General features: G+C 55.2%; 1 protein-coding gene across 1 annotated transcript in view; it reads left to right on the forward strand.

The window, feature by feature from the left end:
• OAZ2 (ornithine decarboxylase antizyme 2) overlaps positions 1–12,384 on the forward strand; it is a 66,323-nt gene that overhangs the window by 14,840 nt on the left and 39,099 nt on the right. The window contains 5 exon segments of the mRNA XM_027553762.1: positions 771–848; positions 1,418–1,456; positions 2,177–2,239; positions 2,553–2,703; positions 3,181–3,329. Of these exon segments, the coding sequence (XP_027409563.1) occupies positions 771–848; positions 1,418–1,456; positions 2,177–2,239; positions 2,553–2,703; positions 3,181–3,329 (480 nt within the window).

Genomic DNA, 12,384 nt, shown 5'->3' on the forward strand with positions numbered 1-12,384 from the left:
CAGCTTCACCTACAGCGTGTAACTTTGTTGAAGGCAAGGCTTGAAACTTACACCATCCTCTGCCTCACTAGAAGCTGACAAGATCCTACTCATTCTTCAAAGCCCAGCATCATTGTTCCATCTCTGACTCCTTCCCTAAGTTCCTTATTCAGTAAACATTTAGTACCAGCACCGAACAGAGAGCTGGGCAGAGAAGCAAGAACACAACACATGCCCGGCCACTGAAGAGCCTACATCTGGCTTAGAAAGCAGGAAGAGATGGATATGAAAGTGCTGGGCCCTCTGATGAAATCACTCCAGGGCATAGAGTTTACTTCTTTGCCTCCCTATCAAACCAGACAGAGCCTCTCTCCCCCAGTGTTCCATGGCATCTTCTGAAAAATATGTATGATTCTACCTTTGCTTTTCTTGGAAGTCAGAGACCATAGCTTTCTTCAAGCTTCAGAGGGGTCCTTGGTCTGTGCTCTTGTTAAACAGGGCTCTCCTTGGGGCTGTTTGGCAGTGGACAGTCTGCACAAAGGTGCTTGGCTCGTGCTTGTTGTGACGCCTGCAGGATGAAACCAGAGAGAGGGGAGGGTCCAGAAAGGGTTCTGAAAGGTTAAATGCTGTCAAACTCTGGGTGCTCATTTGCCTCAGCCTCTATAGGAGTCTCAGGAAATCCTGAATTCTTCCTTCAGCCCTGGAAGAATTCCAGTTCATTTCCTAAAGTAGGAGGCGTCATCTTTGTTCTCCTGTAAGCCTGGTCCTCACCACCATGGTCTCTTCCCCAGGTCCGGACACTGTTCGTCAGTGGGCTCCCTGTGGATATTAAACCCAGAGAACTCTACCTGCTCTTCAGGCCGTTCAAAGTGAGTCTGGACCCAGCCACCCATGGGCAGAGCCTCGGATGGAGGAGAAGCATCAGGAATGAGTCCAGACTCGATCTGGGCAGCAGGAGAACTATTAGAAACCGTGACCGCAGACCTGGCTCTCTGCCCCGGTTCGGCTGACTCACACATGGCTTTTTGTCAATTGCTGAGCCCCTCTGAGCCTCTGTTTTCTCATCTGTAAAGTGGAGACCGTAGAACCTCAGTAGACTTTGCCATATAAGGAATCTTTGAGATTCAGCATGGCATTTTCCATTTGCGGATAAGAAAACTTAAAAAGGGGAGGTCTGATCTTCCAAATGACAGGCTAATGGAGCAAAGGGGAATTCCTGCACGAAAGGATGAATGCTGCAGTGTGATGCCCACCCCATGTGCTAGGCCGTGTGATGTGGGACTCGAGGGCTGAGGGCGCTCAGCGGGGGGTGGAGATCTGGGTGGGTCGCCTTTGAGGGAGAAGAGAGTGAGCTGAGGAAAGGTGGGGCTGCAGGGTGGCTGGGGTAGCACAACAGAGGCGTCTGACTTTCCCTGTTATTGATCACCTCTCTCTGCAGGGGTATGAAGGGTCCCTGATCAAGCTCACGTCAAGACAGGTAATTTCTCTCCAAGATTTTTCTTCTTCCAAGCCCCGACTGACTGCTGAGCTTGGACCTAAGCTGGTCATGAAGCATCTAGCAGCTGAGACCTGCCCCCTGTCAACCTGGTCCTGTCCTGGGCTGATGAAAAAGTAGCCTCCTTTGTAAAAGGATGAAAAAGTAGACAGGTTCCCTCTCCTTACCGGTCAGCTCCTGGTCCCCACTCTCTGGCCCTTGAGAAACTATAGTGGGGCTGAAGGCTGAGGACCATGGAGGTGGTGGCTGTGCCCTGGCTCCTAGTGCCAGGAGTTCTGGGGCCTAGAGTCTTTAGGGGCTGTTTGTGGTCTGGACTGAACCTTGGCAAAATGAAGTTGGAAAAGTTTTGAACCTGTTGCCCCTTGATTGAACCTGGATCCTTCCCATGCCCTTGATACATCAGTGTTCCCTTCCTTGCTGGACAAAACACTAGCACTTAATTACCTGCATGCGTTAAACAACAGCAGCAAAAGAGTGGGTGATGTTTCATGCAGTGGGATAGCGCTCTATTGGCATCATTTCCCAGAAAGTGGTACCTGGGTGGGAGAGTTTTGGTGCCCAAGAACCTTTCACTGTTCTTCCTGTTGAACATCAGGAGGATATGGACAAGAATTTTATATATATATATATTTGTTTTGTATGCTTGAGGGGGAGATGGAGTCTTGGGAGCGATGCAAGGGTGTTCTCTCTTTTTCCTACTAGCCTGTTGGTTTTGTGATCTTTGACAGCCGGGCAGGAGCAGAAGCAGCCAAGAATGCATTGAACGTGAGTAGACGGAGAACAGGCCTTTCTCCAACCCGCAGACTTCTAGACAGTGGGGTTTCTGTCGTGTCTTCTACAAACCTTCCTCCACTCCACACCTAAGGAAAGGGCCTGCAGACGTACCTTCCCCAGCCATCCTGGGGCAGAATCTCTGGCTTTACCATCTGTGCCAAATGCCACTCCTCCCAAGGCCCAACCAGCGTGTCCTCTGTCTTGGCCTCTGTGTGGCTGAGTCTTTCAGGATAGATCATGAGGTGTGCAGTGGACAGTCCGGGTCCCACAGAGTAAAGCCTCTCCCTTCCTCCTCTTCTCACAGGGTATTCGCTTTGATCCTGAGAACCCGCAGACCCTGAGGCTAGAGTTTGCCAAAGCCAACACCAAGATGGCCAAGAACAAGCTAATGGCTACACCAAATCCCACCAATGCTCACCCCACCCTTGGAGCACACTTCATCGCACGGGACCCCTGTGAGTGGCACTCAGCGGCCATCTGCTGCCTTCTGCCTGGCAGAGCTGGGGGCCCTTGTGGATGAAGCTGCATGCAGAAGGCACCCCTGCGGGAGTGGATGCTCGCCCCCTTTTCCAGGAGCTTCTTGCACCCACCATTACTCATGCCCACGGGTCCCAGGCTTCCTTCCACCCCCACAGCCTTTGCTGCACCTTAGCCTGAGCTCCTGAGCTGTTAGTTCTGCCCAGCTTCCTCGCAGCCTGCGCTGATCCTTTGGTTGAGACGAGCCCATCCGAGGGCTTCTTGAAGCAGACAGGATGCTTGCCAAGCCTGGCCAAGTTACTATAGTTTCTTTCCTAGGGTCTTGGGGTCCTTTGGGGGAGCTGAGAAGGGACCTCATGTTCAACGATAGCATTGGGTCCCCTTCTCTGCTCGGAATGGGGTGGTGCGAGGGGGAGCCAGCATTCTGATGACGGGGGCTCTTGTCTCTGCTGCAGATGACCTGATGGGGGCCGCTCTGATCCCTGCATCCCCAGAGGCCTGGGCCCCCTACCCTCTGTACACTACAGAGCTCACCCCAGCCATCTCACATACTGCATTCACCTACCCAGCCGCCACCGCTGCTGCTGCCGCCCTGCATGCTCAGGTAAGCCTGGATGGGACGAGCAGGATGGGGGAGAAGGAAGGCTCTGAGCTGGCCAGGCTCTATTCCCACCTGGTCATGGACCGCCCAGCTCCTCAGAGCTGGCACAGCACTGCTTCTTGCTTGACAGTACCTTTGGGGTTTGGGATGTGACAGGGGGAGGAGAGGATAAGCTGTGAGGCCACGTTCAGGCTACGCTGCTAACACGGAGTGTGAGAGAGCCGCCGTGGGTCCACTAGACGCCTGCGGGCAGGCCGTGCCCATTGTGCCCGTGGTGAGGAGTGTGGTCACTGGGCCCAGACCGCTTACCTCTGCCTCCTTCTGTCTTCATGAACTCCAGAAAGCTCTGAAAGATTTGTCTGGATTTTTTTGTTTTTTCTTACTCATCTGGAAAAATAAGAATAGTATTATCTGCCTCAGGTTGCTGTGAGAATTAAGTGTTAAGACATGGTGAGGGGCTAGAATTGCACCTGGAACCTCCGAGGTGCCCGTCGGTTGTTTGCTCTTGTGTTCACCGAGCCTGGAAACTCTCCAGGCTGGGCAGAAGACGCAGCCAGCGCTTCTGGGGGTGGGGGGTACAGCTGGGCTGCGAGGGCTCTATGCTTGCCCAGTGCCATGCCGGGTACCACGCCAGGTGATCAGCTCTCAGCCATGCCTAGGTGCCACAGTGACAGGGCACTGCCAGGCAGCACAGGAGGGCTGGGGTGAGTGGCAAGTGCACCTGGGCCTCTCATCAGCGAAGTGAGCTAGCTGAGGCTCAGGAAGAGCAGCTTGGCTGTTGCGAGGTGGGGAACACAGGTCACTTGACCAGGGCAGTGAAAGGAGACGAGCAGTTCAAGGATATGAGAAGCCAGGACAGAGGGTTTGCAGAAACTGGAAGCTGAGATGGGAGGATTTGGGGAAGGCCAAGTGTGTGTCCCATCCCAGGCCTTTGAAGGATTCACCCAGCCCCAAGGTGGAGGGCTCAGATTCTCTGGCTGCTACCCTTCAAAGAGTCCCCTGGCCACGGCTGCTTGGGTTGAATGAGAGCAGACACGTGGCTGCACTTGGCAGTCTCCCCAGCTGTGTACCACAGACACTGGAAAATTGATCTAGTCAGGGAGGTGGCAAGGCTCTTCCTCTCTTGGGCACTGTTTGGGGATTTACCGCAGACCAGCACTGTGGTGGGCACAGAGCCGTGAGTGAACACAGTCCTCTCTGACATGGTGGAGTGCAGAAGGTGGATGGTGCTCCCCACCAAGCAGTGGGGTTGGGGGGCGGTTAACTACAGGGGCCCCATGAGACCTCTGATCCCAGCTTTGCTACTAGTTGGCCACCTGATCTTCGGCAGGTGACTTCACCTCTGGGCCTCCATGTGGTCCTCATCTGTGAAACGAGAGGGCAGGACCAGATTGGGTGGAGAGCTTCTGCCCCTATCTGCTCTGAGATGCTAGGCCATGACCACACGAGGCAGAGTCTGGGAGCCAGGACAGTCAGGATGTCGGATTATTCAGGAGCGACGTGGCTGCCCTTTCAGGGTGGTGCCCCAGCTGGATAGGAGTAGCGTGCTGCTCCCCGTTCCTAAGCTTCTGTACAGCAGGACTGTGTGCCCGCCTCCTGTCTGCTTTTCCAGCCTCCTCCCTCCCTCCCCATACCCTGTGGCCGCCTCCGTCTAAGCCTCTTTCAACACCGGTGTGACCTTGTGCAATTTTCTTGACCTCTCTGTGTCTTCATTTCTTTGTGAAATGATGATAGCCTTAGCTCCTTTATAGGATGGTTGGTAGCCTATAAGCATAGAGGGAGTGCTGATGGTTATTATTTAACATTCCTGGTGGCTCAGGTGGTAAAGAATCTGCCTGCAATGCAGGAGACCTTGGTTCAATCCCTGGGTCAGGAAGATTCCCTGGAGAAGGGAATGGCTACCCACTCTAGTATTCTTGCCTAGAGAATTCCATGAAGAGAGGAACCTGGGGGGGCCACAGTCCATGGGGTGACAAAGAGCTGGACATGACCGAGCAACTAAGCACACATTTAATATCATTATTGTCTAATTCCCCCCAGGTCACCTCTGAGGCTAGAGGACTCTTTGTGCCTGAGCTCCTGTCACCTTGGCCTCCCTGGGAATGGGATGAAGGCCACCTCAAAGGATGGTGGCTTTTTTCAGGAGGAGTCTGATGATAAGTGATTGGATCAGGTGGTGACTAGTTCAGGTCCACTACCTGAGTTCTCTGGACAGCCGTGTCCCCGACAGTAAAACACACTGTTAGGACCAAATGCAGTGAAAGGCCTGAAAGCGTTTTCTTCCTCCTTCCTCTCTCCCTTCCTCCCTTCCTGGCTGCACTGGGCCTACGTTGGCTGCACTGGGTCTCCAGAGCCCATGGGCTGGCTCCGTGGTTTGTGGCTTGCGGGCTTAGTTGCCCCACAGCATGTCAGATCTTAGTTCCCCAGTCAGGGATTGAACCCGTCTCCCCCTGCATTGGGAGGCAGATTCTTAACCATTGGACCGCCAGGGAAGTCCCTAAAAGCATTTTCTAAGTAGTAGCACTTTCTCTTTAACTTCCAAGAGCCCCCTCTCTGCCCCCCGACAGTGCTGCCCCAGAGGTGGAGGTTGCAAATGTCTGCATGAAGGAAGTGGACACTAAGGAGGTTACTCTGAGCTCAGAGGATCAGTAGCCTGCATTTTTCTGTCCCTGGGGGTAAGGAGGTGACTTGGAGAGGCAGCAGCAGCCACTAGACAAAAGGGGATGAGCACTGGTCCTTCCATTCTGTACCCCAGCACGTACATCCTGACCTCATGCCTTTGCCAGTAGCTCAGCCTGAGCGAAACTGAACGGGGTCCTCGTGTAGTTGTGAGGACAAGACCTGCAGGAAGAAAGGGGATGAGCTAGATGGTTCAGGCCTGAATCTGTATTGGCATGAAGGAGGCTGTCTTGTTGGACCTTCTGATCATCTTGATAGAAACATCTCCTTTCAGAGGGTATGGGTGGCAGGTGCACGCTAGCGTTGGGCACATGAAGATGTTGGCCTAGAAGCAGGGTTCTGCACGTCCCCATGCGTACCAGGGCCCTCCCAGCCTGGACCTCTTTTTCCATTTCAACCTGAGGATATGGATCTTTCACTGTGGCCCTTCTCCCACCCCTCTTACACTGGCTCGGCACTTCCTGATGAGTTAGACAAACCCCCCTGCCTCTCTTTTCTTATCTGTATAATGGAGATGATAATAGCATCAACTTCAGAGGGCTTTTCTGAGGATTAAGTGAACTTAGTGTGGGGAAACCTCTAAGAACAGCATTTGGCATGTGCCGAGTGCCTAAGCATTAAGCTGTTAGAGGTCTTGCATTCATGATGAGAAATAGGGCCTCTTCTCTTTTCCCTTTGCTGCTCCCCAGAATATCAGCACTTTTAGGCCTTAGACTTCGTAGGTGGTTGGACACAGGAGTGTAAGTAAATCCATGGGTATGAACCTTTCACACAAATTACATATTTAATCATTTTAGAACTAAGTTATCGGGACATGCTTCCATGTCAGTAAGTCTAATCTACATTCTGGCTGTCCTGCCAGCGTGTAAGTGTATCTAGCTCCCTGTAGATGGCAGGTAACTGAGGCTGAGGCTGTTTACACGTTTTTTTTTTGCCCTGATAGACTGTGGTGCCATGGACGCCCTTGTTCATACCTCTCTGGGCACCTGTCCTGCTTGTTTTCCTTATCATAAATTTCCTAGAACTATCACAAGGTCAGAATGTAGACTTGCCGGTCTGGGTTAAGACTGGGTACTGTTGAATTTGGCTGCACCACATGGCATGCGGGATATTAGGTCCCCAACCATGGATCGAACCCATGCCCCCTGCAGTGGGAGCTTGGAGTCTTAACAACTGGACCACCAGGGAAGTCCCAAAGTTGGACTTTGTGATGAGCGAGGCTCCTGTATCTGTTGGCTGCTCCTATTTCTTCTCATGTGGATTCAGCCATTCACCCACCTTTTTGTGTATCTTCTCCGTCAGTCCCAGGTTTGAGGGGGGACTGAGTGTGTGCCCCCAATTCCTTTGTTTGGTTGCTGCTCCTCTTGGAGCTGTAGGCATTCTGGATGCCCATGGCCTGTCCCTGTGGGATGGCCACTTAGGCCTCCCAAGCCCGCCCTGTGAACGACTGGAGGCCCTGAGAGGGGACCGGCCGCTCGCTCCCTGCTAAGCTGGCCTTGACCCCTGAGCCTGAGCTGGGGCCAGAAGGGACCGTGCTTCTTGAGGGACCTGGACCACCAGGGTCTCCCAGGCATCTGAGGAAAGTGGAAGCACAGTGCTTCAAGGACATTCTGTCCACTTCAATGGCACAACAATCCTGAGCTCAGAAATGAGGGTTTTCCTCTACTCCCTCCCCAAGGAGGTGGCAGCTGTCTCAGGCTCTGGAGTGCGGGGTGCAGCACCTAGTAAAGAGGGCTGGGCCGGATGAGGCAGGCTTGCTGCAGGGGCCCCTTAGCAGCCGCTGGGGGAGGAGGCTGGGTTGGAGGCCTCCAGGGTCCCTCCCACTCTTCATCTGACGCTCTCCCTGCTCCAGCCCTGCAGGGCACCCAGTCTGCCTTGCACTTCCTTGATAAGGGGCTGCTCCAGCCGGAGGCTGGGTGAAGGGCGGTGGTCTGGGCCCACTAGGGCTTCCCTGAGCTGGACTGGCCACAGGCTCATCCCGTGGCAGCGGTGCTGGTTTCCTCGTCACCCCTCTCTTGGGGAATTAGCTCTGGCGTCCAGCTGGGCTTCCAGCTGGGAGGGCAGCCCATAGCTCAGCAAAGGGGAGGAAAGGCTTCCTCCCACTCAGCTGTCAGCCAGGAAGGGAGGGAAGTGCTTCCAGATGTTTAAAAGACATGAGAGAAAATAAGGTGGCCTCTGAGGCTGGATACCTCCACGAGGCTCTTGACCCTGTCCATGTGATGCGGGTCCTTATCCTGATCCTGGCAGGTCAGGGTCAGCCGTGTGCCGACAACAGCAGTGCCCCATCCTCGGGGCCCAGAGTGTCCTTCCAGCCTTGGACAGGTGGCCCGGGACCCAGATGTGCCAAGTGCCGAGTGTCCTGGCATCTCAGAGGAACCAGCGCCGACTTCCTGCTGAGCACGGGATGGTCCTGAGCTGTAGCGAACAGCACCTGGAATTCCGAGGGGGCACAGGAGCAAGTTCTCAGCCTCCAGATAGCCTGGCGTCGCTTGATGTCTTTGCTTGTAGTGGCGGGGACTCCCGGCAGCCGAGCGGGTGCCGGGTCCGACTGCAGTTTCGTGAGGGTTGTCTCTGTGCCCAGCTGCCACTTGGTTGCCTCATCGAGGGCTCTCCTGAGCCCTCACTCTCTTTCCTAAGAGAAGCCTGGCTCCCTTCTCTGAGCTCTCCGCCCCCCACCCCTGACTCGGGGCCCTGTTGTGCCCTGCCCCCACCCTCCCAGGCAGCCAGGGGCAAACGTGCTGCCTGTGACTGGGGCAGGCAGCCTCCCTGCGATCTTGGCTTGGCCCCCAGCACAGCTCATGATCCAGACTCCAGGCCCTTGGAGAAGGGGGTGCATGTCGTTTCCTGGCCTGTCTCTGGGAATCCCGCTTTGGGGCACTGCTCTGTGGGGCCTTCTGGCAAGTCCAGGGTTGAGGTCGCTACCAGGCCCCTCCTGGGAGGCTCAGCTGGTGGGTTAGGAGTCTTGTAATGGAGGGGCATGGGCTTCCCTGGTGGCGCAGTGGTAAAGAACTCGCCTGTTGGTGCAGGAGATGCGGGTTCAGTCCCTGGATGTGGAAGATCCCCTAGAGAAGGAAATGGCAACCCACTCCAGTATTCTTGCCAGGGAAATCCCATAAACAGAGGGTCCTGGTGGGCTGTAGGGGTCACAAGAGTTGGACACAATTGAGCGGCTAAGCAACAATAATAATGGAGGGGACAGGAGGGGTGGGGGATGGGTGTGGAAGTGTGACTGTGACTTCCTTGACTCCTACAAGGCCAGGACCAACATCTGGGAGTCCTACCCCTTGGAGACCACACGGACTTTGGTTTCTAACAAGTTTTTATATTCTGTCTTACCTGATCCTTGTGGACACCGTGTGACTTTGTTGTTGTTCAGTCGCTCAGTGGCATCCGACTGTTTGCAACCGCATGGACTGCAACACGCCAGGCCTCCCTGTCCCCCACTGTTTCCCAGAGTGTACTGAAGTTCAGTCACACCCTGTGACTGAAGCATGTCTGTTCTGGAGCTGTGAGGACACTGAGGCTCAAAGAAGTTGAGAGAAAATGTGTTAGGTCCCTTCCTTGATGTTAGCAGTCCCACGCTCTCCTTCCTGGTTAACGGGGATGGGCAGACTGGGGCCCGCATGCCCGCCACCTGCTGCCGGCTGCCAGGCCTCCTCCCACTTCTGCCAGCCTCAGTGGAGGAGCGTGAACACCTTTGTAACCGTCCTCTCCTTTGAACCTCCATCCTGTAGAAGAGGCAGGTCAGAAGGCACTCTCCCATTTTGGGGATGAGGAAACTGACACCCGGCAGTGAGTAACTGGCCTGCCTCCGCCCTCAGAGATGGCACCAGGACTCGGACAGGGGCACAGAAGGCCGTTTCTCGGGCTCCCCCGTTGAGCGGAGGCACTGCTCAGCTAGCTCCTAACCTTGGCTTCTCTTACAGGTGCGCTGGTACCCTTCCTCTGATACCACCCAGCCAGGATGGAAATATCGGCAGTTCTGTTAGTTCTTCAGTAAGTGCGGGCTCTGAGACCAGGACAGAGAGCCTCCCAGAGCCCGGCCTGCTGCAGGGCCATGGCTCCTGGGGGCTCGCTGGTGCTCACCCGACCTGAGCTTGCACCGGGGGCACTCTGGCTGGCTCTCCCCACTGCCCCAACCCTGCCACCCCCTACCCTCCACCTGGCACCCTCCTTGCAAGGGGGCGGGCCTGGGTCCTGCTCCAATCTCCCACCTCTGCTCACAGCCCCCTCTCTCCCCCCTCCCTCCAGGTCTTGTCACCACAGCTCGAGGCCCCCGACCCACGGGGGAGGAAGCCGCCCTTAGCGCCCCCCCCGCCCCCAGGTGGCCCTGCAGAGCTGCTGCTGCTGCCCTCCAAAGACTGTGAATTTTAAGCCTGACTCAGTGGACTGTTTTCCTTCCTCTCTTCCTCTTTAGCCCTGTCCTGCCCCACAGCCCCACTCCAAGGCCTCACGGCCGGATTCAGGGGTCTTCTCGCTGGGACCCCCAGGCCCAGCGGGGAGGCCTCCCTGGGAACTGAGCAAGGCCCGACCTCCAGTCCAAATCTGCTTCCGTAGCCCCACCTCAGAGACACGAGGCGTTTAATTTTGCATGTTTTCTGGCATGAATTAAGACACTTAAACTTGTGTATATGTGAGTGTACAGTTTGTTCTCACATTGTGTCACCATGGCAACAAGGCCTGGCCACTAACAGCTCATCATTCCAGGTCCCTCTCCCCACACCCCTGCCCTGCACCCACCCGGCTTCAGTGAGGACCAAGCCCCGCAGCCAGTTCCGCCCCGCGGCTGGCACCCCACCACCACCACCACCACCACCACCCCACTCACTTCCAGGCTGAACAGGAAGGACCACCCAGCCAAGACAGAGCATTTTCCTGGTCATTTCAAATCAGGGTCCTCTGTTTCCTCCTCCTCAGATGGGCCAACAACCATTAAGAAAATCCTTTCTCTACCCGTTTCGCTTACCTCTCCCCGGCGCACCCCACCCCTGCCATGGCTCCTCATTCTTTCCAAACTTTGAAACCAACCAAAAAAGTGAAAGTATTTTTGTACCCTGTGTAACAAAATATTTATGCAACATAAAGGATTTTTTCGTGTGTGTGTGCAATTAATTATTGAAGAGACCTTGTCCGCCTTGTCAGATAAGTTTAACGTTTTCGTTTGAGGCATGAAGAAGAAAAGGGTTTCCGTTCTCCAGCAGTGAGCCTTAGCGTCAGCCATTAGTTTAAGAAAAATGAAGGAAAAGTTGTGCAATTTTTTGTTTCGTGAGCACATTAGTGCTTCGCCTTTGGCCGCGGCCGTGGCCGTCTTGCCGTTTTCAGACTTGGGAGACGAGGTGGCTGTTGTAATTGCTGATCCTGTGAGAATGTGAAACTGGATAATATATGAAACGCAAAATAAAAAGAAATCATCCAAAGTAACTGCTCTCCGACCTGTGCTTCCTTGGGTTGTAGACAGCCATCGCTGGGCACAGCCAGAGGACAGGTGCTGGGGACTCGGGGGGAGGAGGCAAGGCAGGCCTGGGCCTGGGTTCACGCGGCCTCTCCCTCCTGCCCTCTTGTGTGTGAGTTGAGTCTGCCGAGGAAGTGACCCACCAGGGGTCATGCAGCAGGGGCCTGTCTGTCAGCCCAGCCTGTGTTTAATTCATTCTTTACTTTCTTGTCTGAGGATGGGGGCGGAGACTCCCTGCACCCAGTTTAAGCACCCAGATGGGACCTTCGTTGTTTCCGATGGTGTCTTCGGGCTGGCCTAACTCCATGGCCTTTTCAGCCCTTGGGTAGAGGACTGTGGTTTCAGAGGTTGGGCTCCTGCGGGAGTGTCCTTGGTGTGTGTCATGTCCCTGTGCTAGAGAAGCAGAGAACCGGGGAGTTGGGCCTGGAAGGGTTAAGCCCACCCACCCTGCAGGCTCCCAGCTGCAGCTCCATTCCTGAGCCGGGTTCTTGCTGGGTGTGGGTACAGAGGTCAGGGAAAGGGTGAGGTGCTTAGACCCCAGGCTGCACTGGATCCTGTCAGGATGCCAGCAGCCAACCCTGATCCTTCCCTTTTGCAGTTCGGGGCCTCAGTTTCCTCATCTGTGAAATGGTGGTTTGAAGTTCTTTCCTTCTGGAGGGTGGGAGCACTGAGCTGATGGCTGTTTGTCTTTAACGTCTCCGTCCTCTGCCCTCATCTCCTGGCCCTTTCTTCCACCCCCGCACCCTTCCCAGCCTGACTCAAGGCTGAGCCTGGAAGGGGAGGGCAGGAGAGGAGGCCCCAGAGCCCCGCTCCTGCTGGGCTTCCTTCCAGCCTTGCTCAAGCGAAGCTGTAGTGGCTGTGGCTGGCCCTGGTCAGCTCCTCACCTGGTCACCACGGTGCCCCTGGTGTCCCTCTCCACTCCTGCCT

The sequence above is a fragment of the Bos indicus x Bos taurus genome, chromosome 10 (assembly GCF_003369695.1).
Source record: "Bos indicus x Bos taurus breed Angus x Brahman F1 hybrid chromosome 10, Bos_hybrid_MaternalHap_v2.0, whole genome shotgun sequence".
NCBI classification, from domain to species: domain Eukaryota; kingdom Metazoa; phylum Chordata; class Mammalia; order Artiodactyla; family Bovidae; genus Bos; species Bos indicus x Bos taurus.